Below are 26,518 nucleotides of genomic sequence, written 5' to 3'. Positions count from 1 at the left end.
CTGGCTACTCCACATAGCATTCGGGGATGGGAGAAAAAAACGTGCTCTGGTTTATTGGCGTTTATTGGAGAAAAGCGGCGGTGCCTCTGCAAAATAGCCTCAGAGTCTCCACGCGCCTCCTGTCTATGCCCAGTATACCAGGATGTTGAGGAGATATGAGGTTTGGGCGTGTTAGTTTAAACGGAGATTAGTTCTTCTACTGGAGATAAAAACACTTGTGTGCACTGAGATCACTTTTGGCTCAAAACTCCACTTAAAGGTATTGTGGAGGATTTTCCCGAATTTTAGAAAAGAACCGCCCTCTGTACTTTTTGAAAAAATGCACATGCGCAACACTCTGCCTGCTCCCGAGAGGGAACGCCTATTAAACGTGTGCACGAGAGTGCACTGTTTACAAGTTGCTGTCGGCATGGCTCATACAAGCTACTTTCAGAAAGAAGATTTGCACTTTTTCACAAATTGAGATGTTTACCGTGTCTGTGCGGTGCGTGACTTGTGCCAGGGCTAGCATCGCTAATCATAGCTTACATCAACTTTTACTAGCAGTGATTTTAAAAGGATTTCTCCAAATAGCACGCCAAACTTTACCTGTGGAGTAGAAACTTCACGACTGAGGCATCAGTGGGAAGCCCAACCTGTGCTTTTAGCGCACGCCAGCGTGTGAAATATTCTCCCAAAAGCTTCAATGCTTTAATGAATGGCTGAAACCGTAGCTCAAGCTCACAACACATATACACCTGAAAGCTAGGGACGTGCCCGTACCACGGCCTTACGTAAACATAGCACCAGAATGATTGACAACCAGGAGGACCAATAGTCTTGATGATCCACCCGGAAAAAGAAAATCCTCCATAATACCTTTAAAACCAAAACGTAGCGATGTAAATATAGCCTAAGAGAACTGTTGAGTCCTGTCCCATGCATTCATGTGTCCCTCTATGTCCCTGTCCAGTAATATGCCAATATTCTGAATTTGATACAGGTCATGTAAACAGCAGATTCCGTTTGGATATTCAGAATAAGGCCTTTTTCCGAATATAGCATTTTCTGATTAAGACGTGTGTGATATGTTGGTATTTTTCAGGTTTTAGGAGCATGTATGCATCGCATTCGGAAATCTGCGTCTCAATCAGGGTTTTTACTAGCCTGGTTGCCAGCCAAACTTAGCCCCGCCCACAACATTTGAGGTCAGGAAGTTCATATTCTGACTAGAATCTGAGTATGACCACGTCAGGCTAGGTTTTTACTGCAGTCAGTCGCCCGTTTACGGCTTACAGTCAGCTCTGTGCGTTGCTACGGTTACTGTACACAAACCAACCAGCCAAGAGTTTGCAGGGCGGCGGTAGAGACGCACGGCCCGAAAGAAAAGGAGGAGAAACACAGCTACTTTTAAACAATATGAAAGAATTAGACATGAACAGGTTTCTGGATATGAGGAGGCCTTTTCTAGAAGCCGGTTGAAGGAATGAAAGAGGGACGCTGTGTTCACACGCTCCAACCAGTCCTCCACCGCTGGAACACTTTGACAAAAATCCTGTTTTGCACGGCTGCATGTAAACGGGAATATTAGTGGAACATTCACTTTCATTAGCCGTGTTAACAGCTTAGTCAGAATATTGTCTATTTCAGAATATGGACAAAAACCGGAACAATATGTGCGTGTAAATGGAGTCACTGTCCAATGCATGAGTTACAACTGTTGTGCTTTTGTGTGTGTGCAGGATTTGACTTATGCGAGGTCGGCCAGGAGGAAGTGGTGCTGAAGACCGGCAAGCTAGCCAACCGCCGCACCCTGCACTTTGCACTCCAGTCTCTGCTGGCGCTGTTTGGTAAGTATACTTATACGGTGGCCGGGTTGGCTCAGTCGGTAGAGCGGGCGCACATATTCATAGAGGTATATGCCTCAACGCAGAGGTCTTGTTACGGGCGAGGGAAGTAGAGGGCCCAAAATGCAGAGAGAGCAGGCAGGCAGGCAGGCAAACGTTGAAGTGGAGGATTTAATAAAAGCAAAAAGCGGCAGTACAAAGACTGGAAAACGTACAAAAACCAAACTGACGGGAAAAACACAGGCAGGAGCAAACTGACGCAGGCGCAAACACAAGGCACAGGGAGGAAACACAAGGGCATGGCTACAAAATAAAACAGGAAGCAGGACAAACAGACAAAACATGACATAACCTAACTACAGACACTTGACACAACACTAGGCAACACAAGGGATAACAGAGAACACAGGAATAAACCAAAACACACAAGACACAGAACAGAATACATCAACACAACAGGGAACAGCAATGTACAGAAAATGCAGACACAGAAAACATACAGAAACCAATAAGGCAACAGAAACGGAACAAAATGCAAAGCAAAACACTGAAACCATAACAGGTCTGGGGTTCGAGTCTGACCTGTGATGATTTCCTGCATGTCTTCCCCCTCCCTTTATCCCATTACTCACCTAGCTGTCCTGGCCATTAAAGGAACACGCTGACTTATTGGGAATTTAGCTTATTCACCGTAACCCCCAGAGTAAGACAAGTCCATACATACCCTTCTCACAGTAACCCCCAGAGTTAGACTAGTCCATGCATACCCTTCTCACAGTAACCCCCAGAGTTAGACTAGTCCATACATACCCTTCTCACAGTAACCCCCAGAGTTAGACTAGTCCATACATACCCTTCTCATCTCCGTGCGTGCTGTAACGCTGTCTGACGGCTCCAGCATTAGCTTAGCCCAGCACAAATCCTGCAGGTAACTGGTTCCAACTAGCCTACTGCTCCCAATTGTGACAAAAGTGACAGGTAACAGCCAACATGTTCCTATTTACATGTTGTGATTTGTAGAGTCACAGCGTGTACAAAAACAACGTAACATGAGACACAGACATCTTCTATCCGTAAACAAACTGGGAACTATATTCTCAGACAGGCTTGCTGCGAGCATATCACTCTGCCCAAGTACTATATTCTTCCGCCTGAGAATATAGTTCCCGGTTTGTTTACGGTTAGAAGATGTTAGTTTTTTGTACACGCTGTGACTCTACAAATCACAACATGTAAATAGGAACATGTTGGCGTTATTTTGTCACTTATTCGGAGCAGTAGGATTACTGGAACCAGTCACCTGCATGTTCTGTGATGGGCTGATGCCGCTGGAGCCGTCAGACAGCGTTACAGCACGCAAGGAGATGAGAAGGGTATGTATGGACTTGTCTAACTCTGGGGGTTACGGTGAATAAGATAAATTCCCAATAAGTTGGCGTGTTCCTTTAAAGGCGGAAATGCCCCAAAAACCATGACAATCATATCAAGAGCCAGACATGTATAGTTTATTGCTTTTAATGCTTTTATTTAATCTAAAAAGTCAAATATCTTTGATTGCATTATTGCATTATGTCTCATATAGTCTTCTCACTCACAGTTTGGTCGACATAAAGTCCTAAAAAAATCAGCAAAAAAGTTCCTCAGCCATCATAGAAAAAAAGCGCCCAAAAGGTTGGAAGAAGTGACAAAAACTCAAAATTTGTGAACCTAAATTGATATGGGGGCCGGATCAGAACATGCTAGGGCCCGGATTTGGCCCACGGGCCTTGAGTTTGACACATGTGCTCTTGTCCTTGTTTTTCTTATTTTTTTCAGTCAAAATGAATGTTGTGAATCTGAACAAAGTCTCTCATCGACTGGTTTAATGGAGATTTATCTGCGTGAATCTACCATGAACCAATTCTCCTTTTTCATGGAGCCTCTTTTTTGTATCTATATACTCTCACATCATCGTAATGAATGGAGCAACTGTTAAAAAAAAAAATATATATATATATCTTAATATATTATATTTTTTGTGTCTCATTAAACCGCTAGAACAGGGGTCTTCAACAGGGGGTCCGGGACCCCTAGGGGGTCCTCAGAGTAAATGCAAGGGGGCCTCCAAATTATTGTTACGTTTTTAAGTTTTTTCAAAAATGACATCCCAACATGAATCCAACATATTATTAGCAAATATGAATCCCAACTGATAATAGGCATACTGGCCTATAGACAAGGTAGTCACCTCGGTAGCCATCCACAGATACAGTTAATTTTAAGGATTCACTGTGCCACATGTATTTTTAACATTAAAACATGATTTATAAAATCATGCCAACAATTATTAGACTATTTTAATAGCCTATGCAAACAAAGGTATGAAGGCTTTAGGCCGCCCTACATGTTATTGTAGGCCCAAGGTTTAATATGCAACTACATTCTCTATGTAGCAGGGGGTCCCTGTTTCATCTCTCTTTCAGTTAGGGGGTCCTTGGCTTAAAAACGTTGAAGACCCCTGCACTAGAACAAATGAAAATTGAATTGATTATAAATGGCTTCACTAAAAAAATAAAAAGAATGACAGTTACACTTTAAAGTGCAGTTTCCTACTGATATCGTCTTTCACTAGCACAAAAGAGTGAGAGTATATAGATAAAAAAAGAGGCTCCATGAAAAAAGGAGAATTGGTTCATGGTAGATTCACAGAAAATCTCGGCGTGTCTTTGGCGATGAGTTTATTGCGCCAGTTGATATTGCAATGACGATTACAAAAAACAAACGATTTATTGTGCTGCCTTAGTTAGAACATGCGTCATCGGATGTTTCACAACAATGTGTTCATTCATCTTTCTTTTTTTTTAGCAATCCTGTTGTTTTTATCAGCTGTCACATCATTTCCCTTCCTCTTCTTCCTCCTTTGTTCAGACTCCACCGAGCTTCCCAAGCGTCTGAGCCTGGACAGCTCCTCTTCCCTCGAGTCTCTAGCCTCGGCCCAGTCCGTGTCCAACCCCCTGCCCACGGGGTACTCCAGCCTGCCCTTCTCCCCCCCGTGCCTGGACAGTCAGGCCTCGGACGCCATCTCCGTCTACAGCCTCAGCTCCGTGGCCTCCTCCATGAGCTGCGTTTCCAAGTCCGAGTGCGATTTCCTCGGCCATCGGCAACGAGGCGGCGCCACGGCGCACTACTCCGTCCACAAACACCCGCACGTTCCTCGGAGCCGCTCGTCGCCTCACGGGGCGGCTGCTGCTGCTGCGGCGGTGGCGGCGGCCGCGACAGGGGCCCGCGGGGAGGACGAGGAATACGAGGGATTTTCCATCATCAGCAGCGAACCGCTGGGAAGCCACTGCGACTCTTTGCCGCTGCCGCCGGGCCACAGCCAGCGGCACCACCGCGGCGGCAGGGGAGTCGTGGGTGGGTCCAGCTCAGGAGCAGGGAGAGGCTACACCGTATCGGTATCGTCCAGGGGCAGCGTCAGCACCCCCACGTCCCCTGTTAAAACATGCCTGGTGCCCAGCCCGAACTCCCCGTTCCAGAAGGTAAAGGGTAAGGTGAGCAGCTCGGATACGGGCGAGTCGGACCAGTCCAGTACCGAGACGGACAGCACTGTCAAGTCTCAGGAAGAAAAAACTGTCCCTCTGGATCCTCAGGAGCTGGCCCAGAAGATCCTGGAGGAGACCCAGAGCCATCTGCGGGCCGTGGGGAGCCTCCAGCGGGCCGGGCCCGAGGGAGCGACAGCCGGAGGAACCTCGGCGCGGAGCAGCGCTTTCCGCTCCTCCGAAACCAGCGCGTTCAGCCGCCCCAACAGCAGCGCCGGCGGCCGAGCTCAGTCGTCCCCGAGGCCCAAACCGCCCTCCCGTTCCTCGTCGCTGCAGAAGATAAGCTCCGGCTACAACAGCCCCGCGATCTCCGAGTCTTCCCAAAAGGAGGGCAGCCATCCTTCGCCCACTCTGGACAGCCACGCGCAGTTCCGATTAAAGTACCCGAGCTCCCCGTACAGCGGCCACATCTCCCGCTCCCCGAGTAACGTGTCTCCCAGTTCGGGTCACCAGTCCCCGGCCGGCAGCGCTCCGTCCCCGGCGCTGTCGTACTCCTCCACGGGCTCCGCCTGCTCCACGTCGGCCGACCAGGTCCCAGACCTGGACCGGCTAAGACGAGGCGTCATCGACGAGAAAGTCCAAGCGATCCACAATCTGAAGACCTTTTGGGCCAACGCCGCGGCCCAGCAACAGCAACACCTGGGTCCCGTCAGAGCCGTCCACGGCGGTCCCGGGTCCCTCGCCTCGGCCGGCAGGGACGTGCTGAGCCTCCTGAACCTCTCTCCGCGCCGCTGCTCGCCCAACGATACCCAAGACAGCCTGGAGCTGCGGGAGCTGGGGCTGCAGTCACTAGACAGGGGGGGCAAGAACTCCTCCAACGGACACCACTGCTCCAACGCCAGAAAAGTGGCCCCGTCGCCGACCATTTCCACACGCAGCAGCCCCGGCGCTCGTTCTATCCGACTACCTGCCGGAAACGGATACAAGTTCCTGTCGCCTGGAAGGTTTTTCCCTTCCTCTAAATGCTGAGACATTTAAAAAAAAATAAAAATTAAAAAACGGTTCAATACTTTAATCTAACGGTTACTTTTCCTGTGTGCTGGAGGAGTAGGGGCACTTTTTTGGGGACCAGTCTCGGTCCGAGCCGAGCTTGACTGAAAGGATTTGATTGGTCAGTGAGTGTGATGCTGCAGAGGCACATGGATGCTTAAGAGCGTGTCTTTGTCTTTGTGCCCATAACACTGTAAATGGGGAATGAGAAATACTCTACGACCTGATACTGTGTTTGTGTGTAACTGTGTGTCAGGTAGATGTAAATGCCATTTGGTATTTCACCCCCCCCCACCCCCTCCCTCCCTCCCACCAGCCCACCCTCTTCTCTAAAATCTTCGCTGTTTGTGTTGGGCCAAGACGCATCAGCTATGACTGATTTCCTCCATTCTATTTTGTTTTGAAATTTAATGGTTATTGTTATTATTGTTTGTTATTGTTATTAATATTATAATAATAATTATTATTATGTTTTGTAAATTAATTGCAGTGTTTCACAATCAGTATTAAGCGTTTTTATATTATTAAAAAGTGAACAAACCGTGTAAAGATGGATAGAGTGGGGGGGGGGAAAGATTTAATATTTTTTATTGAAATCAAAAGGGCATTTTGCCTGATTTCTTTGTGAATTGAGTGTCTGCTCCGACGCATGGATTCTCTTGCTATTCAATGTTAAGTACCATGTATGACCTTTTTAGCCCATGATTTTTTGAGATTAAACATGAAAGTTCCATGACAACCATCTGTCATTTATCAGTAAACTGTTTCAATAAAAAAAAACATCATGTTTGCTTTCTTGTATTCCTGACTTTAACTTATTAACTTGTAAGGCAGATAGATAGATAGATAGATAGATAGATCGATAGATCGATAGATAGATAGATAGTTGGATAGATAGATGGATAGATGGATAGATGGATAGATAGATAGATGGATGGATAGATGGATGGATGGATGGATAGATAGATGGATAGTTTGATAGATAGATAGTTGGATAGATAGATAGATCGATAGATAGTTGGATAGATAGATAGTTGGATAGATAGATAGATAGTTGGATAGATAGATAGATAGATAGATAGATAGATAGTTGGATAGATAGATAAATAGATGGATAGATAGTTGGATAGATAGATAAATAGATGGATAGATAGATGGATAGATAGATAGATAGATAGATAGATAGATAGATAGATAGATAGATAGTTGGATGGATAGATAGTTGGATAGATATATGGATAGATAGATAGTTGGATAGATAGATAGATAGTTGGATGGATAGATAAATAGGTACTCACAATATCACTTTTCTGTCACACAAATGTAGCTTTACCTTTCCTAGATTTGTCTTTTCTCCATTTAAAGGTATAGTAATTGATGTTGATCTAATACACCTTTTGTCAAATTCAGTTAATTTCTAGCTCTGTATTTTCTGTGTGCGCGCTGAAAAAAAATCATGTGTTATTACCAAGGGGGGTAAGCGAGCATCCGGTGAGCGTACCTCCTATGGGGAGATTCTGAGGCTAACGAGCCATCACCTCCCGTTAGCATCCCATTGACTCCCATTCATTTTGGCGTCACTTTGACAGAGAATAACTTTACATCTGAAGCGTTTAAAGTCTCTATTTGTTCCGTTGTTTAGTTCTAAAGAAACACGACAATGTATAAAAGGCTCCATTACCTTGTACCTCACGTTATGGCTCCGTAGCAGACGCTTTTATAACAATAGGCTAACGGTTGGGTCATAACCACGAGACTTACTGTCACACAGTGGAGGAATTACCGTATAGTACAGGAGAAGCTCACAGGCAGTTTGGACTTCCATTATCTGTTTAGGTTTAATTACTAATGTTAACTAGCATGTTAGTGATCAGTAATTAGCCTGTGTCCATGTTATCTCCTTACATATACCTACGCTCTCCGTCTCTGTAAGATTGGGATGATTGAGATTTCTCTCGGCACAGCTACCAGAAGACTTCACACTTTCAGACAGGTTGCTCACGTCACATCTACGTCTTCAAGCTCAGTTGGAGGCTGCTCAGTAACGCTCAGCCAGCACCGGGAAAGAGACTTCTAATATCCTTATATATATATATTTATATTTATTTCACTGTCTATGGTTAGTACACAACCCTGGCTGTGTTAATGGAAAACAAACAGAAAGGAGTGCACGAGCCACAAAACACTGTTCCAGCCAATCAGCAACAGGCGGCGACAGTCGAATAATAACAATCTTTGCGCAAAATCACTTACTGCACCTTTGATATTTTTTTTTAAAACCTTTTTGTTTTGTTCAATACTTTCACTTCTACGGGCAACTAAATGAAGGACAGATCTGAGACGGGAAATCCCTCTGTGGATGAGTGTCTAACAGTTCATGTCCACACTAGGTCTACTAGTGTCCCCCTTATATAAGGGGGACACTAGTAGACCTAGTTTAATTTGAAGAAAAAGAAAAGTTTGGAACCACTGCTATAAGAGATTAAAGTAGATGCACCCAATGGCAGATACCATATTAAAGGACACAATATTAGACTAAGAACGTGGGTTTCAGGCTGTGCAGCAAATGAAACTGCACTGTCAAAATCTATATCATGAAAGGGATTGCTTTTATAAATAAACCTGAAATGAAGTAGGACTAATTGATGCTTGATTAGGTGTGATTTTATCTTTTTAGGTGTGACATTGTACGATCTGTCCAGGGACAGATCGTTTGGCTAATTCTGGCACACTGTACATTTTTTTTTTATGTATTATTAGTGTGGATTGTCCCTGTTAAATAAACCTGAACTAAATAAATAAATAATCCGCGGGTTAAAAGCCACCAGAAAAGACATTTTATTGCTTAATACACTGATTTACATTTGTATCACGTTCTCCAGTTTTTAACCCTCCTGATGTGCTCGGGTCAAATTTGACCCATTTTTTTAAAGTTTCTATATCAGAAATTTGGGGTTTCTTTCCACCAAATTGTCAAAGAAAATTACGTGGATGGTTCCATACAACTATTACTCTTCACAAGTAAAATAAATGATCAGTTCACTACTTTCATTGGATTTGGGTGTTTTATTCAATTCTATAGCATTAAAAAAGTGACAAAAAAGTCGGAAATAGCTTTTCAAAAACGCAGGAAAAAAAATTGACCAAAAACTTGTAAAAAAAAAAAAAGTGACAAAAACGTAAAAATGTTGAAAAGTTTGAATTTAAAATTTTTACCCAGAAAAACAAAAAGTTGCACGGGTGACTGGAAGACAACACAATGGTTAAAAAAAAACGGGACTACAGGTGAAAATTAGCATTTATGCTATAACCTGGCTCATTTACAGTCTTTACAGAAATGTTAGATTGTTCATTAATGTGCATTGTCCCGAATAAATAAATAAATAAAAAATAAATAAAATGTATAAAAATATATATTCTTTGTTTTGTTAATGTACTCGTGTACTTTTAATAAAGTTTTTAAAAAAAAACGTGCCCGACGACGGCCCCTACCGCCCAGCGCATGACGTCATGACGCATCAGCGGTCGCTGGGCAGTAAACAGGCAGCAGCTTGTCGAGAGGAGAAGGGCTACGATGGTCCTCATCAAGGAGTAGTAAGTGCAACGTTTCTCTTTTTAACGTCTTCTAAGACAACGTGGAAACAACTTCATCGTGTAGTAACGGAGTCGTGAAGGCGGGGCAGTTATTTTGTCAGTGGTTTGACACTAATGAAAACTTTTCATCTCGACTCTGTCTGTCAGTCACACGAGGGAAGAGCTGGGTATGGCCTACCGGTTACCGGTGGTAACTTATGGTACACTGTGTGACAGCTGCTGTTATCCTACAGTTTCTCGTTCTCATAGTGACTTAATGTAACGTTAGCTGGCCTCTCAACACTTAGTCTGTGGTTTAGTGTTTTGACGATAAGAGTAGCGGCGTTTGTGCCTTTTAAGCTGTACAACTTTTAACTAACTTGAGCTACATATTAGCCCACTGTTTGCTAATGCTAACTGTTAGCTAGCTTACTTGACGGGTTAACATGAATGAAAATCACTTAGTGCTGCTAATGTTATCTTTGCACTATTGACACATAAACTAGCGGCGGCGCCAACTAATCTTACCCGGGATAAGAGACTTAGATTTACATGCGGATTAGCTTGGTTGTTCTCTCGTGTCAAACTAAGTTTTTTTTCTTTTCAATCAACTTAGCCTGCAAGCAGCAGCAGCAGCAGCAGCAGCAGTATTATGTACCAGGAACTCATGCTAAAGTTGACTAAAAAGAGGAATAAAAAAAAAATTTGAAAAAAATACTATGTTTAAGGACACCAATTTCCTTTGTGAATGGATAATGTATCGTAAATAAATAAATCTTCTTAATACAGGGAGCATAAGTAAGTACACCCCTATGTTAAATTCCCATAGAGGCAGGCAAGTTATTTCATGGATCCAGGATACTATGCATCCTGATAAAGTTCCCTTGGCCTTTGGAATTAAAATAGCCCCCACACATCATAACATACCCTTCACCATACCCCAAATCATCATCATACCATTCACAATACCCCACATCATCCATAATACCCTTCACCATACCCCCACATAACCCTCGCCTTCACCATACCTAGAGATTGACATGGTTTTATTTCAGTTAGCCTAATAGCTGGTTTGATTTGCATTGAGAGATGATTTTATGGAAAGTACACCATGCCAATCTCTAGGTATGGTGAAGGGTATGTGATGATGTGGGGGTATGGTGAAGGGTATGTGATGATGTGGGGGTATGGTGAAGGGTATGTGATGATGTGGGGGTAGGTGAAGGGTATGTGATGATGTGGGGGTATGGTGAAGGGTATGTGATGATGTAGGGGTAGAAGGGTATTGATGATGTGGGGGTATGGTGAAGGGTATGTGATGATGTGGGGGTATGGTGAAGGGTATGTGATGATGTGGGGTATGGTGAAGGGTATGTGATGATGTAGGGGTATGGTGAAGGGTATGTGATGATGTGGGGGTATGGTGAAGGGTATGTGATGATGTGGGGGTATGGTGAAGGGTATGTGATGATGTGGGGGTATGTGATGATGTGGGGGGTATGTGATGATGTGGGGGTATGTGATGATGTGGGGGTATGGTGAAGGGTATGTGATGATGTGGGGGTATGGTGAAGGGTATGTGATGATGTGGGGGTATGGTGAAGGGTATGTGATGATGTAGGGGTATGGTGAAGGGTATGTGATGGTATGGTGAAGGGTATGTGATGATGTGGGGGTATGGTGAAGGGTATGTGATGATGTGGGGGTATGGTGAAGGGTATGTGATGATGTGGGGGGTATGGTGAAGGGTATGTGGATGGTTGGGGTATGGTGAAGGGTATGTGATGATGTGGGGGTATGGTAAAGGGTATGTGATGATGTGGGGGTATGGTAAAGGGTATGTGATGATGTGGGGGTATGGTGAAGGGTATGTGATGATGTGGGGGTATGGTGAAGGGTATGTGATGATGTGGGGGTATGGTGAAGGGTATGTGATGATGTAGGGGTATGGTGAAGGGTATGTGATGATGTGGGGGGGTATGGTGAAGGGTATGTGATGATGTGGGGGTATGGTGAAGGGTATGTGATGATGTGGGGGGTATGTGATGATGTGGGGGTATGGTGAAGGGTATGTGATGATGTGAGGCTATTTTAATTCCAAAGGCCAAGGGAACTTTATCAGGATGCATAGGAACTTATGTGCCTTTTTAGCACATGAAGATTTAAATATTACAGAATATCTATTGAAATAACTTGCATTTATCAAACTGCCAACTTCAGAGTAGCTCTTATAAAAATGTATCCTTTTAAAAGAAAAAGTGAGGAACTCTTAAAGCTCCGTCTTTTGAATAAGTCAGAAAACGTTAAACATAGAAACAGTTTACATTGTTAGTTAATTTCCTATTCTGGCCTGGCCTGGGACACACAGTCATACCATTTGATAAAGTACTTATTGGACTTACAATAACGAGCGTAGCTGTCAGGTCCTCCTGTATACGTCTCATCTCAGTTTTTTGTGTGTGTGTGTGTGTGTGTGTGTGTGTGTGTGTGTGTGTGTGTGTGTGTGTGTGTGTGTGTGTGTGTGTGTGTGTGTGTGTGTGTGTGTGTGTGTGTGTTTTTTTTTTTTTTTTTTTGTTTTTTTTGTGTGTGTGTGTGCGTCAGTCGCGGGGAGAACTGAGCAGCCCCGCCCGCTGCAGAGAGCCGACAGGATTGAAACAGCAACTCAGTGACTTTAGAGTTAAAAAACGTTACAGTACATTGATATTAAAAAGTATACAGGTTGACAGGCCTGAAATGTTTTGCGCGGTCTTTCGCCGTACGTTTTGTTGGTAACTTGTCCACACCTCTTCTTTCGCGCGAAAGGGAAACTCTTCTTTCGCTGTCTGAGGTCACATATGGGTACCTGACGGGCACGAGGCTACATTGCGCATGCGTCGAACCGTGCGGCGCACACTCTCTCCGAACCGAGACGAGCGGACCGAACGGTTCGGATGTTTTGTCATGAACCGTACCACCCCTAATATATAGACAGACAGACAGACAGACAGACTTTATTACTCCCAAACTGGGAAATGACTGTTACAGCAGCAAGTTACAAGGACATACACACTCACTCACACACATACAGAAAGTGCAAGAAATATAATATAAATAAGATTTAAAAGAAATTAGATAAGAAAAGATCAAAATACCAGAACAGCTACTGAAAAAAAAAAAGCTGATATTCCTTGATCCAATTCCAATAGCTAACCCCTAGACCAACCCTTCTCTTTCTCATTTTGAAGTTATAAGACGAGCTTTGCTGAAGCATCAACGTTGCCTGTTAATTCCAGCTCGTTCTACGCTGCGTTATTGTGCACTTGACACCGAAACGGATACCTGTTGCCGCTACTCCTCACCTGCTCCCTACGCTCCATCGTGATGATGCGCCCTTGGTCGTGTCAAAGTCGACATCACTCATCGTGGCAGAGCCTTGTTTTAGAGTCGGCGGCGGCCTGCAGGGACAAAAAACATCATCTGTCACTCGGGGTCGTGGTTAAAGATGAACCTAATGTCGACACAAGTTAGAGCTGTATTGCGTAGCTTCTGTCGCACCCATGAGGAATTCGAAGTAATGACAACACCACTGTTGTTTCGTCCGCATGATACAAGCCTTCCAAGTGTCTTCCGAAAATGAAGACTAAGTACGCCGGGTGCACGGTTCTAATGGGTTGTACTTAGTGTCTTCATTAAAGTGATGGTTCGGAGTAATTTACCCTAGGGTCCTTTGCACCACGACCTCGAGCCAAACACCCCCCCAGAAGCTTTTTTCACCTGGGTCTAACATTGGGCGAGTTAGCGTAGAGTAGCGTTATCAGCTGAATAGCTTAGCGGGGCTAATGGACCCACGTTTGTATCTCTTAAATGACTAATAATGCCCGAAATTATACCAAAGGTCTACAGTAGTACATATAGGTTATGTACTCATAAAACGATGGATTGGAAAGTTTGTAAGTACACCAGAAGTTTATGTAAATAACACTTGCCTGCTCTTTTCTGCTCTCTGCTGCTGCTACCTGCAGTTAGACTCACAGCAGCAACAACAGCAGCATTTTAGAGACCAAACAGCAGCATTTTAGAGACCAAACAACTAATGGATTCATCCAGAAAGTAATCTTTGATGAAAATAATCATTAGTTTGCTGACTTTTCTCATTGTTATGGGTTGGGCCAAAGCTCAATATCATCCAGAAAAAACAACACAGGTAGAAAAAGTGCAGTGTGGTCAGAATGATAAAACGCAGTGTTTTAAATGGGTCAGCGTAGAATAGAGGCTTGCTGCTGTAGATTCATGCTTTGAGAGAACTTCCTCTGCCTCCTTTTCGTTTGCTCTTGCACTTTGTGGTTAGTGGCCATTGACTGACGTTTAAATGATGCAACTGGTTTGGGGATGCCACACTCTGAAGTTTGCTGGGCCATGAAGGGAAAAGGTTGCAGTGTTCTTAAACTATGCAACAACAAACTCAATACTGTCTTTGTGTGGGATTCTCGTCTAAAGATTCAAAGATAAAATATTCAGGTATTGTGTTTTTTTTTTTTTCTCTTTCTCAAACAGCTGTCGGACCATCACCGGTCTGTGGAGCACATTTGTTGTTTTTAATCAGTGTTTTTGGCCCCAAAACGGCCTCCTTTTTTATACCCAATCTGGGCTTTGCTCGGCTGTAATATTCCACTCTTGTCTAGTAACGTGTGCCCGTCATCTTGCTGAGTCAGCAGCGGTGTGTGAGACTGAAGCAGAAATAGTTTTTACCTCCGGATGAGCGACCGCGACAGACTGGCTTCCTGTTCTTCAGCAGCTCGGAGGTTTCTCTGAGCGTTGTGGAGGTTATTTTTTTTAAGGCGTGGCATAAACCTCATTACTGCTTCTTCTGCAGTGGTTACGTGTTTTTCATAATGTCTTTCACCATTATTTTTGCCCAATTTGGAAACCACAATCCTTTAACCCTTGTGTTGTCCTCCCGGGGTCAAAACTGAAATTGGTGGCCGGTGAGCTCAGTCGGTAGAGCGGGCGCACGTGCAGAGGTTTATTCCTCGACGCAGAAGGTTTAGGGTTCGAATCCGACCTGTGATGGTTTTCCTTCCTCTCCCCCCCCTCTCTCCTTTCATATCTCAGCTTTCCTATCCAATAAAGGCAGAAATGCCCCAAAGAACAACAACAAATTGAACACTTTTTGAGGCTTTTTTATAGTTTTTTTTTTTCTCACTTTTTTGGTGCTTTTTTATCGCTTTTCTAAAAACATTTTCTTCATTTTTTTTTTTTTTTTTTTTTACAGTACTATCAGTATTCTGTACACACCATTGACACTCATTTGTTTTCAAATTCATGGTCAAGAAACCTCATTTATATGAAATGGTATCAATTTTCTGTGTGTTGTCAAAGTTTAGTTTCAGGATACTATTTTGAAACCCAAAATTCAATAACGTAGTGAACTGCTCCTTCGTTTAACTTGCAAGGAACGTTGTGTGGAACCATCCATGTCATTTTTGGACAATTTGGATGAAAGAATCCCAAATTTCTGATGTAGAAACTTTTAAAAAAATGGGGACAACAGGAGTGTCAACACGTTTACTCGTTGACTTTTGGGAAAGATGTTGCATTTATTGAACTTAAAAAACAACAACAGGGAAATGGTTAAACAAATCAAGAGTGGAAAAAACCCTTGAACTGTACAATTTCCCTTCATACTTCTTCCATTAATTCAGTTAATTCGTTTTTTTTTAGGCCAAGGACCCCTTAGATGAAAAAGAGACGGAGCAGGGGTCCCCTACTACATATATATATTGTATCAAATTGAGTTGCATATTAAACCTCACCTACAATAACATGTAGGGCGGCCTACAGCCTTTACACATACCTTTTTGTATGGTGCGTATAATACTAAGCTTTTAAAATAATTTTTTTTGGCATATTCATATATTCGTACGTCATGTTTGAATGTTAAAATGTGGCACAGTAAAACCTTAAGCTTAACTATATGTGGATGGCTACCTGAGCTATAAGCCAGTACGCCTATCATCAGTGTTGTGTACATTAAAAAGAGAATTATCTTTACTAATATGTTGGATTCATGTTAATGTATATTGTGTGTTTTTCTTCTCCATTACATTGTTTTTGTGCTCGTTAGGAGCCTGAATTGAAATCGCGATCAACATTTGATTAATCAGACTGCCCTAGTGTGGAGAGGTTTTATTATTAAAGTGTGTTATACATCACGACTAGATAGGCCATGTTGGCTTGAATGTTTTCCTGCACCTACCTTGAGTGGGATGTTATTTTCGGAGGTAATCCTATGCTTGTTCACTTTAAAGTAAAATGGTAGTGCTTCTGGCACAAGTGGTTATTGAGCAGTGTCTAAGCATCTCTCTCTCTCTCTCTCTCTCTCTCTCTCTCTCTCTCTCTCTCTCTCTCTCTCTCTCTCTCTCTCTCTCTCTCTCTCTCTCTCGCAGCCGTGTGGTTTTACCCTGTAGTGTTGAGGAGGTGAGTAATCACTTTTTAGACTCCCTTATTACATTTGACAAAATGATTTATGTTTTTAAAACTGTTTTTTATTTTCATTTGTATGGGCCTTTTTCACAGCAGACATGTTGACTTGTCATAGTAGGAAAAGCCCAGCTGAAATTGATAACCTTAACAATGGCTCAGTTCCATCAAGTGTCCCAGTAAGATATTTCAGCGAGTCAGCATGCACAATACCAGGACCTCTCCTAAGTGGAATGCAGCCATCAGTAATGGTTTAATACCAGGACCTCTCCTAAGTGGAATGCAGCCATCAGTAATGGTTTAATACCAGGGCCTCTCCTAAGTGGAATGCAGCCATCATTAATGGTTTAATACCAGGACCTCTCCTAAGTGGAATGCAGCCATCAGTAATGGTTTAATACCAGGGCCTCTCCTAAGTGGAATGCAGCCATCAGTAATGGTTTAATACCAGGGCCTCTCCTAAGTGGAATGCAGAAATCAGTAATGGTTTTGAATACACCTGTGCTTTTCCTACTATGACAGGTCAACATGTCTGCCGTGAAAAAGGTCCATAACTTCTGCCTAATTTCTTTTACTTTTCTTTTGTTAAAGACAACAAGCTAAAGTGTAGTTTGTTGGAGCCATCGCGGCCGTAAGAGCTGCAAAGATTAATCAATTAGTCGTCCACTATTAAACTAGGGATGTCCCGATCACAGTATCGGATCGCAGCCGATTTCGGCATCTTTTCACTGAGCGAGGATCGGCATTCACCCCGTTTAACTGACCCCGATCATGTACATCAGCTTGTAGTGATTGCCTCCTTTAATCGGTGTTTGGTGTTTTAAGCCCCCTACGTCATCTTCCAGGCAGGCAGGATTAGGCAATGGTTATGGTTAGGGTTAGGTGCCTTAAGTCAATGGTCGCAGTGCTGCCTTGAAGGTGACGTTGGGGGCTTAAAACACCATCAAGCCCTTTAATCACACCCGCCCTGCACCACAAACGCACCGCCAGACTGCCTGGATGACGCCACTTTCAAACCAAGATGGCGCGGCCACTCCCCAGTGTCTGTTCAGATAGTGTCTCGTAGCTTGCAGCCCTTGTGTGGGCGATGGCGTTGAGCCATCGCTATTATATCGAATCAACAGCCAAGTGCAATTTAGCTCGCAGGTGTAGAATACAAACGACGAAAATCACCAAATGAGCTGACAGCATAAGATACGACATACAGTTCTCAAGGACGTACACGCACGATCTCAACTGGCTTATCATCCGGACAGCGTCTCTTTTTCCTTTCTCCCTTTTTCTGCCGAGTGACCGTGCTATTCTCCGACATCCACTCTAACAATGCAGCTCTATTTCTGATATGGTGGGGGGCAGAAATGTTGCCATGGGGTGCCGCCACGGTCAAATCAACATAGAGGAAACACTGTTAATGCCTGTCGGACGCGGGCCGGGCTCGAACAGAAAAACGTGGCCCGATCCGCACTCTAGTCCACATGATACAAGCCTTACACTTGGGCTTTGGGAAACACTGATCCACATTTTTCACCATTTTAGAACCAAACAACTAATCGTTGGTTGCAGCCCTACTTCATTTCTCTCCTACATTCTTCTTGCAGCCTTAAAACTGTCCAACATTCATTTTACATTGAAGAAATATATATGAAGTGATTCAGTTCCACTTCACAGACATGTTCACACTTGAGCCCCAATTCATGTTTTCTGTTAGTTTCACATTCAGTAGAACCTGATGATCCCTTAGTTGGGCTTAACGTTTTTAATTAGGAACTACAACAAGCCTCTCTAATGCGCCTTTTCTTTTAAGTAATTGCGTAATCCTCACAAAGATTAAAGGCTGTGAATAATGAATGGCGTACTGTATTATCATTTCCAGTTTTTGGCTTCTGGTTGCAAGTTGAGGCAACACAGTCTCATCCAAAAAAAGCATCATGTGTAATTCTTCTGAAGAGCACGATTTGTTCCCCGTGTTTAGAAAGGTTTCTGTCATGAATCCCAGACTCTCGCCCTGCTGCCTTATATGGCGATTAAACACGCTTGGCAATCAGTGCCACATTTCAAAGCTCCTTCCAAATAATTGAAAAATAGAGAGTTCTCTTTAGGGGAGAAACCGCAAAAAGAGCTCTGGTGGTTGAAATATAAGCAAACATTCAGGCTTCTGTTGCTCCGTCTGTTGTTCAAACATTATAACACGAGACGCTTCAGTGTTTCCCACAGAATTGGATTCTATTTGTGGTGGTAGCTGACCTGGGGTGGGGGGGAGTGCACGCGTGGAAAGAGGTGCAGACTTCTTATATTAAATGTAGTGCTGTCAAACGATGAAAATATTTAATCGCGATTAATCTCATTAATGTCATAACTCGCACTTTTCTATCTATTCTAAATGTCCCTTGATTTCTTTTTGTCCCATTATTTTTTTTTTTTCTCATTTTAATGCTCTTATCAACATGGAAAAGTGGATTGGCTTTTGTCGCCTAGCGTTGACGAGGGGGGGGAGAATTGGCATCGGCTGTGCGCTCGGCCATCGGCTGTGCGCTCGGCCATCAAGTGGTATTTCATACTGGACGTGCTGCGATGATAGCTCAACACATACATAACCGACAAAACACACACATCACTTTGGTATCGTCAATGGAACCATTTGGCAACTTTTTAAAAGTAAACTTTGCATTCAGAATTTTATGGCCATCCATTTCGGCGTCTCGTGCTCGCCTACTACTCTTTGGCCAGCAAACAACAATAATTTATTTCAGTAGTCATTTGCTGGTAAGTGACAAAAACAACTACTAGATAGGAAAAAGGTATTTTACAATAACTTTGAATGCACTACGAGGCTGGCAAGGCAAGTTTCAAGTGAACGCACTGTCTGTGTTGTTTTTCCGACAACGGCAGCTGCAGACTGTTGGACGTCCCGCTGTTGGAATCCTCTACATTGAAATACAGTCACACTTAACACCGTTTAATGTTAGCTATCAGCATTTTAATCCAGCTACTAGCTAACGGTAGGCTAACGTTGCCTGCTTGCCAAGTGAAACGTTAAGTAGTGTCACACGCAGCGATTTTTCTGTTGCCTCTATCGTCCATTTCGGGGCATCAGAGAGCAACGCAGGTAGGCTATTTAGTTGGCACCGAAATGAGATTCGGTCCGGTAGAAACCAGCCGTTAAGGCACCGGTGTCGTATTAGCACCGGGTCTCGGTTCCCAACCCTAGAAATGACGCAAAATACTATCAAATACACTTACAAACTAACAATTGAAGCAGACAAACAGGCAGTCACAGATGCATAAAAACTAACCGTAAATCAAACCTGGAGCAGAAGCTACAATACAGTACATGTATGAAGAGGAACGCTACAGCTGAGTTAGGTAGCAACCTAGATGGTTAAAGGCTGACAATTAAAGCAAACATAAACACATAAAAACCAGCAGTCAAACAAACACAGACAGGCAGAATTATGTAACTAAGGATAAGAAGTACTAAATAAACAAAAGAGGAGCGTAAATTATACTGTGCTGCTCTTCTCTTTTAATCAGGAATGACAGCAGTATGATTGAAAGAAAAAGACCTTAGGTCCCACTCAAGCTTATTTGACTGTTGAGTCCTGCGGTAGTTTTTCTTGGCACGTTACATAAATCTGCAGTCTATTGCCGTGGCAGCGGGGCAATCATCTTACCAAGTTTATGTTGACTCATTTGGCTCAATTTTCAAACGCTAATCAATAAATAATAAATGTGCCGTGTCTCCGTAATCACAACTTAAACATACGACACAGGGCTGTAACCTCGCGGTGGTTCCCAAACTGGGCTTTGGGAACCCACCAGAGGCCCCAAAATATCTGTAAGGGTCACAAGATATTCTAAAGAAGAAAATGCATATTATTTTTTTTTGGACTTTTCTATATATTCTTTTTCGATTATACAGTGCATAGAAGAGTAAACAACTGACCATCTGACATCATCGACATGGCCAGTAATTCGGGTTTATGATGCAGCGTGCAGCCTTCAAAGTCCGGACCCAGCCCTCATGTTATGAATACATCATGAAGTGTATTAATTCTATTTTGAAATACATTTTCTATTGATGAATACATTATTAGGGACGTTGAATATACACGAAGGAAAGCTGGAAAGAGCAACCAAACTGTCCTTACTTTGACTGTATGAATCTGGAAAAAAGGTACGGTTTGGGTACTCAACTAAAAGCTAAAAGTGAGTTGATTAAATGCTTAATTGCCAATCGTTCCGAACCCCTAACCTAAAAAAAAAAACATCACATGCAGACCTTTTGAGGGATACATTTGAGAACCCCTGCTGTGATAAGAAATACTTAAATGTTCCTATTTCAGGTAATATGGTATAACCTCATCGAACCTGAAGCGTCAGAAAGTTAGTTTAGACCAGCTTTCAGTTTATTGTGTGTGTGTGTACTGTAAGTGACTGATGTATTTGTGTGTTACGGTTGTGTGGTTTTTTTGTATGTGTTCCAGTATCAAGTGGGACAGCTGTTCTCGGTGGCTGAAGCAAGTAAAAATGAGACGGGCGGCGGCGAGGGCATCGAGGTACTCAAGAACGAGCCCTACGAAAAGGACGGCGAGAAAGGACAGTACACACACAAAATCTACCACATAAAGAGGTATTTGTCCTTTTTTTCAATCCGATTGTGATCCCCATAATTTCCTTCTTACAGTGTAATACCAGCGTGCTACCAGACAGTGGCAGCGTTGTCCTATGTTTTGTTGTGAAGCATTTCAACTTAATCTCTCCTCTAGAACGTCTGATAACTGAGGCAATATGTCCCTATCCTTTTTATTTATTTTTTTTCCTTTTGCATCTACCCATTCCCACCCTGTCTGCCCACCCCACAGTAAAGTCCCAGCATTTGTCAAGATGATGGCCCCTACAGGCTCCCTTGTCTTCCATGAAAAAGCCTGGAATGCCTACCCTTACTGCAGAACCAGTGAGTCCCAACCCCCCCCCATATCTCTTTACCTCTGCTTTACCCTGAAACCCTTATGGTACGTGTCCACTGTCAAGCGTCATTTATTGTCTATGTAAGCAGCGGTGCAATGCATTCTGGTAGCGTTGTGTGGGGACTTTTCAAGAAGCGGGATATTGAGTTTACCGCTCCTCGGTTGCAAAAAGTCAAATCCAGGCTACTGTGTGCAAATGAGGAGCGGGCAGCTCGACTCGCCGCCTCTCAAAAACTCCCGAAAATCTTTTAAATTGACCAAGAATCTTGGCTTTATCGCTCACATAAAATGGTTTTGGAAACTCATTTTGATAGGGCTGGGTACTGAATTCAATACTTTTCAGGCTCCTACCGACTTGCCTCTAAAGTATTGAGTATCGAAAAATGCCTCGTCATTAAATACCCAATTTCGATACCCAAGGAGTAAATCTCATCAGAGTCAGTGAGCCAATCAGCACGCAGCATGCTTCTACCAAGACCTAATAATGTCCGTGATTGGCTGTCTAACGTTACACGTCGTAGGGACACACAGGAAAAACTCTACATCACAGAGACGGACTCACGTGGTAGGAGCTGGAAAATAAATACAAATATTTGTGCCGTAATGTTGTCATCTCTTTTTGTTTTTATAAAATTGGTATCGAAAAAAGTATCCTACATTTCGGTGAACTATTTTTCGGAAAAAGAGTTTCCAAACGAGCCGCCGTTATGGTCTGTCGTGAAATCCGGAAGAAGACAAGTGAAGCGTTTGTCCAATCAGGTGCAGCGGGGCGATCCCTGCTGTCTAGAATGCACCATAGTGGACACGTACCTTTAGTCCTCTCCGGTGGTAACCCTTGTGTTGTCTTCCTGTCGGCAAAGCAAATTTGTGTTTTTCTGGGTCTAAAATTAAAACCAATAAGACACTTTTTTTCGCTTTCCCCAGTGGTTTTGTTACCTTTTTACTTTTTTTTATATTTTTGTCACTTTTCCCGATGTTCTTTTGTCAATTTATTTTGTTTTTCTGTGCGTCTGTTTGTCGTTTTTTTTGTTTTAACCACGCATTTCAAGCTTTTTTCTGAAATTATTGTCTGTTGATTTTTTTTTTCTGCACTTTTTGAAGTTTTTTTTTTTTCCCTCAACTTTTTGTCACTTTTTTTTAAACATTCTTCTATCAACTTTCTTCTTCAAATGCTATGAAATTGAATAAAACTCCCAAATTCAATAAAAGTAGTAGACTGATCATTTATTTTACTTGTGAAGAGCGTTGTACAGAACCATCCACGTTATTTTTTTGGACAGTTTGGTTGAAAGAAACCCCAAATTTTGAATATAGAAACTTAAAAAATGGGTCAAATTTGACCTGAGGACAACAGGAGGGTTAAACACACCCTGGGTTACTTGCATCATGGCCACAGGTTTTCTGTTGTTGTGTTCTGATTGTTTGATTTTTTTATATGTAATGGATTTGGTTTGTCTTCCTCTGTTCTCCTCCCTCATGCCTAACCCTCATCCAGTTGTGACGGTACGTAGCCTTAAATGGCTTTTGTTTTGTTGTAATTCTGATATTATCAAAAAATTCCTTCAGCTAAGTTTTGATTTTGTTCTTTTACAACATTTGTTTGAGATTAATGAAAAAAAATAATTATTTTCTATACATTCAGTTGTGTAATATCCTATCCTATCGTGGCTCTTCCCTCTAGAATGAGTATATGAAAGACAATTTCTTCATTAAGATTGAGACGTGGCACAAACCAGACCTTGGAACACAAGAAAATGTGAGTACCTCTGCTGCACCGTATCAAGCAAATATCCAGTTTTAACACCAGCGCCGCATCTCATGTTGCTTAAAGTGCTCATATTATGCTCATTTTCAGGTTCATAATTGTATTTAGAGGTTGTACCAGAATAGGTTTATGTGGTTCAATTTTCAAAAAACATATTTTAGTTTGTTACTCTTTTCACCCTGTGTGTTGAGCTCTATGTTTTAGCTACAGAGTGAGACATCTCACTTCTATCTTTGTTGGGAGTCGCACATGCTCAGTAGCTAGGTAAGGACTACTAGCCAGTCAGAAGCAGAGTATGAGGGCGTGTCCTGACAGTAGCTAGGTAAGGACTACTAGCCAGTCAGAAGCAGAGTATGAGGGCGTGCCCTGACAGTACCTAGGTAAGGACTACTAGCCAGTCAGAAGCAGAGTATGAGGGCGTTTGTCTCTGAAGTAAAGGCTGGACTACAATAGAGCTGTTTGGAGCAGTTAGTGAACAGTGTTTTCTGTTGGAGATGTCCCTTTGGGGGGGACTTTGGGCTTTTTCACTTTGTAAACCTATAACATGCACAAAAAAGATATATAACACAATAAAGGAAAGGGGAAAAAGCCAAAAAGCATAATATGAGCATTTTCCTCTACTTGCCTCCATTCCTCGTACATGGACATGGGATGTACCTCAGGTCTGAGTTTGCGTGCTCTTCTTAGAAATGTTTTTTTTTTCTTTTCTTTGGTGTTCAGGTGCACAAACTAGACAGTTCCACGTGGGACGCTGTGAGTGTTGTGCCCATTGACATTGCAGACAGAAGTCAAGTGTCCAACGCTGTAAGTAGAAACTCTTCTGGCCCACTTCCAGTGTGAATATAAAATGATTAAAAACTCAGTCTGGCGCCTTCATGTGGACGAGCATGATCATTACAAACTATCTGCAAATCCACTTTACATAAGGAATGTTCAAACAGAGATTGATTTTATTTTCAATGAGCAGTATTAAGATTTAATTTACTTTTGAGCAGATTAATAAAAATAGAGACACGGAAACCTCTTTATTTCAGTGTTGGTTCATTTCAGGAATATTTGGAGGATCAATGCATAGGAAGAATTACTGACACACAAGTCTTTACAGTATTAGGGGACCACTAAGGTCTATATATAAGAGACTTCAGATACAGTATTAGGGGACCACTAAGGCCTATATATAAGAGACTTCAGATACAGTATTAGGGGACCACTAAGGCCTATATAAAAGAGACTTCAGATACAGTATTAGGGGACCACTAAGGCCTATATAAAAGAGACTTCAGATACAGTATTAGGGGACCACTAAGGCCTATATATAAGAGACTTCAGATACAGTATTAGGGGACCACTAAGGCCTATATAAAAGAGACTTCAGATACAGTATTAGGGGACCACTAAGGTCTATATAAAAGAGACTTCAGATACAGTATTAGGGGACCACTAAGGTCTATATAAAAGCATCCAAAGAGCACCATGTCATGGGACCTTTAATACTTTTTTACAAAAAATGATCTTGCTTGGCAATACCCTGTCATTTGTATTGAACAGTGCTGGAACACCTCCAGGTACTTGTTGTATCTAGTGGAGCTCTTTTAGTGGATCCAAAGCTGGAAATGTATTTTAGTAAACCGTATTAGCAGAGGATGAAATGCCGTGACACACTTCAGTCTGGCTGATAGTTGATGGCAAGAACTGACGGCAGGAAAACTCATTAGCCGGTCGGAGTAGATTGATCGTTTCATTATGCTCTGAATAAATGTGAGTTATCTTCAACATTTGCTCTCTATTTGACATACACATCGCCATCTTGAATTATCTTCAAAGCATTTAAAAACTATGCACATCATTTGAGCATACTTAGATTGCCTCGCTAATATTTCAAAAGTATAAGTATGAGTTTGTGATACTCGTTGAATCCCTGAAATCTTATTTGAAGACGTTACACATTATTACTGTTATTTGACATCACATTGCCTCATTTCACTCTGGCTCTGCGTGTGTATATGTATGGGAGGCTATTTGGCTGAGGTGTGAGACTGTGTGTGTGTGTGTGTGTGTGTGTGTGTGTGTGTGTGTGTGTGTGTGTGTGTGTGTGTGTGTGTGTGTGTGTGTGTGTGTGTGTGAGTGAGAGAGGGTGTGAGTGAGAGTGTGTGTGTGTGTGGAGTAGTTAACGAGACGGAGGTGTTTGCCTTGCTGGAGGAGTGTGTTGTGTCTGAGGACCCTATCAGCTCTCCGCCTCAGGCATGGCTGCAGGGCCTGGAGCGTACCGCCAGCACAGATGAGTTTGTTAGTGTAATTAAGGCTCACAGTGCTTCGTACGCCGGAACTAGACAAATACACACATGCGGCACAAACACACTTGCACTCTAACACACACTGTTTTACTTGTGGAGGAGCTCCTTTTTCTTCTACCACGGCACATCGATTCACAGACCTCATTAGTGCAGCACAGTGTATTGTTACAGTGATGGAGCTCTCAGCATTAAACCGTGTGTGTGTGTGTGTGTGTGTGTGTGTGTGTGTGTGTGTGTGTGTGTGTGTGTGTGTTGTGTGTGTGTGTGTGTGTGTGTGTGTGTGTGTGTGTGTGTGTGTGTGTGTGTGTGTGTGTGTGTGTGTCTCTCTCTCACTGGCACCCTCCTGTTGTCCGATAGCCCTGAAAAGTAGCTTTTAGCTGCAGGCGCATCATGATTTATTTAAATTGCTAGGCCCTTGAGCTGTTGATAATTTGAAAGCCATTTCATTTATTTGTATTACCATTCCACTGGCCTGTTTTATGAAGTCAACTTTGTCATGTTTGTCACGTGCTCATGTGCTTCGCATATGCGCTCAGTATTTTTTCTATATGCCTTAAAATCGTCTTTTGCCAAGGGACCAATATCCTCCTGTGAAATGGGGAACAGGTGGTTTCCAAATTTAATGGTTAGTTAAAACATTTTTAATTAAAATAAATATTTATATTATAAAACGATTAATACGGTGGTGAACGCTTACATCGGACACTAAAGTAGCGCAAAGATTAAACCTGAAACATCTCCAGCATGTGTTCTGTATGTATATGTCGCTACATACTTCTGAGACATACCTGGCTCTAACGATAACAAATTAAATATATTTTAACGACAACTAGACCTTTCTGCAAAGCTGAAACTAAATCTTAAAAAAAAAAAAAAAAAAATGATTCAAAATATTAACCTTGGTACTTTGACACACAGACACACACACACACACATGCACATGAAGTGTAGCCAGTGTCGCCCTAACTAGGGGTCCAAGCCCGAGGGAACTGGGAATTGCATTTGCAAGGCAACATCCTAGACCGTACATGGTGGGGTGCCATTTTCAGGACTGGTCCAGATCCCT

The 26,518-nt window shown here is 42.7% G+C and overlaps 2 protein-coding genes across 2 annotated transcripts in view; both read left to right on the top strand.

Moving 5' to 3' along the window:
- The window catches only part of LOC120560407 (tetratricopeptide repeat protein 28-like), a 391,494-nt gene extending 384,309 nt beyond the window's left edge, over nt 1-7,185 (top strand). The window contains 2 exon segments of the mRNA XM_039802872.1: nt 1,722-1,829; nt 4,734-7,185. Of these exon segments, the coding sequence (XP_039658806.1) occupies nt 1,722-1,829; nt 4,734-6,373 (1,748 nt within the window). The 3' untranslated portion in view covers nt 6,374-7,185.
- A 2,716-nt stretch (nt 7,186-9,901) lies between these two features.
- Nucleotides 9,902-26,518, top strand: part of LOC120560826 (phosphatidylinositol transfer protein beta isoform-like) — a 35,671-nt gene continuing 19,054 nt past the window's right edge. The window contains exons 1-7 of the mRNA XM_039803696.1: nt 9,902-9,988; nt 16,393-16,423; nt 20,911-21,056; nt 21,289-21,380; nt 22,889-22,896; nt 23,075-23,149; nt 23,879-23,962. Of these exons, the coding sequence (XP_039659630.1) occupies nt 9,969-9,988; nt 16,393-16,423; nt 20,911-21,056; nt 21,289-21,380; nt 22,889-22,896; nt 23,075-23,149; nt 23,879-23,962 (456 nt within the window). The 5' untranslated portion in view covers nt 9,902-9,968. The remainder of the gene's footprint in view (nt 9,989-16,392; nt 16,424-20,910; nt 21,057-21,288; nt 21,381-22,888; nt 22,897-23,074; nt 23,150-23,878; nt 23,963-26,518) is intronic.

Source organism: Perca fluviatilis, chromosome 6 (genome assembly GCF_010015445.1).
Source record: "Perca fluviatilis chromosome 6, GENO_Pfluv_1.0, whole genome shotgun sequence".
Taxonomy (NCBI): Eukaryota; Metazoa; Chordata; class Actinopteri; order Perciformes; family Percidae; genus Perca; species Perca fluviatilis.
Note: the sequence above shows the minus strand (reverse complement) of the source record. Positions and strands in the feature narration are given on the sequence as shown.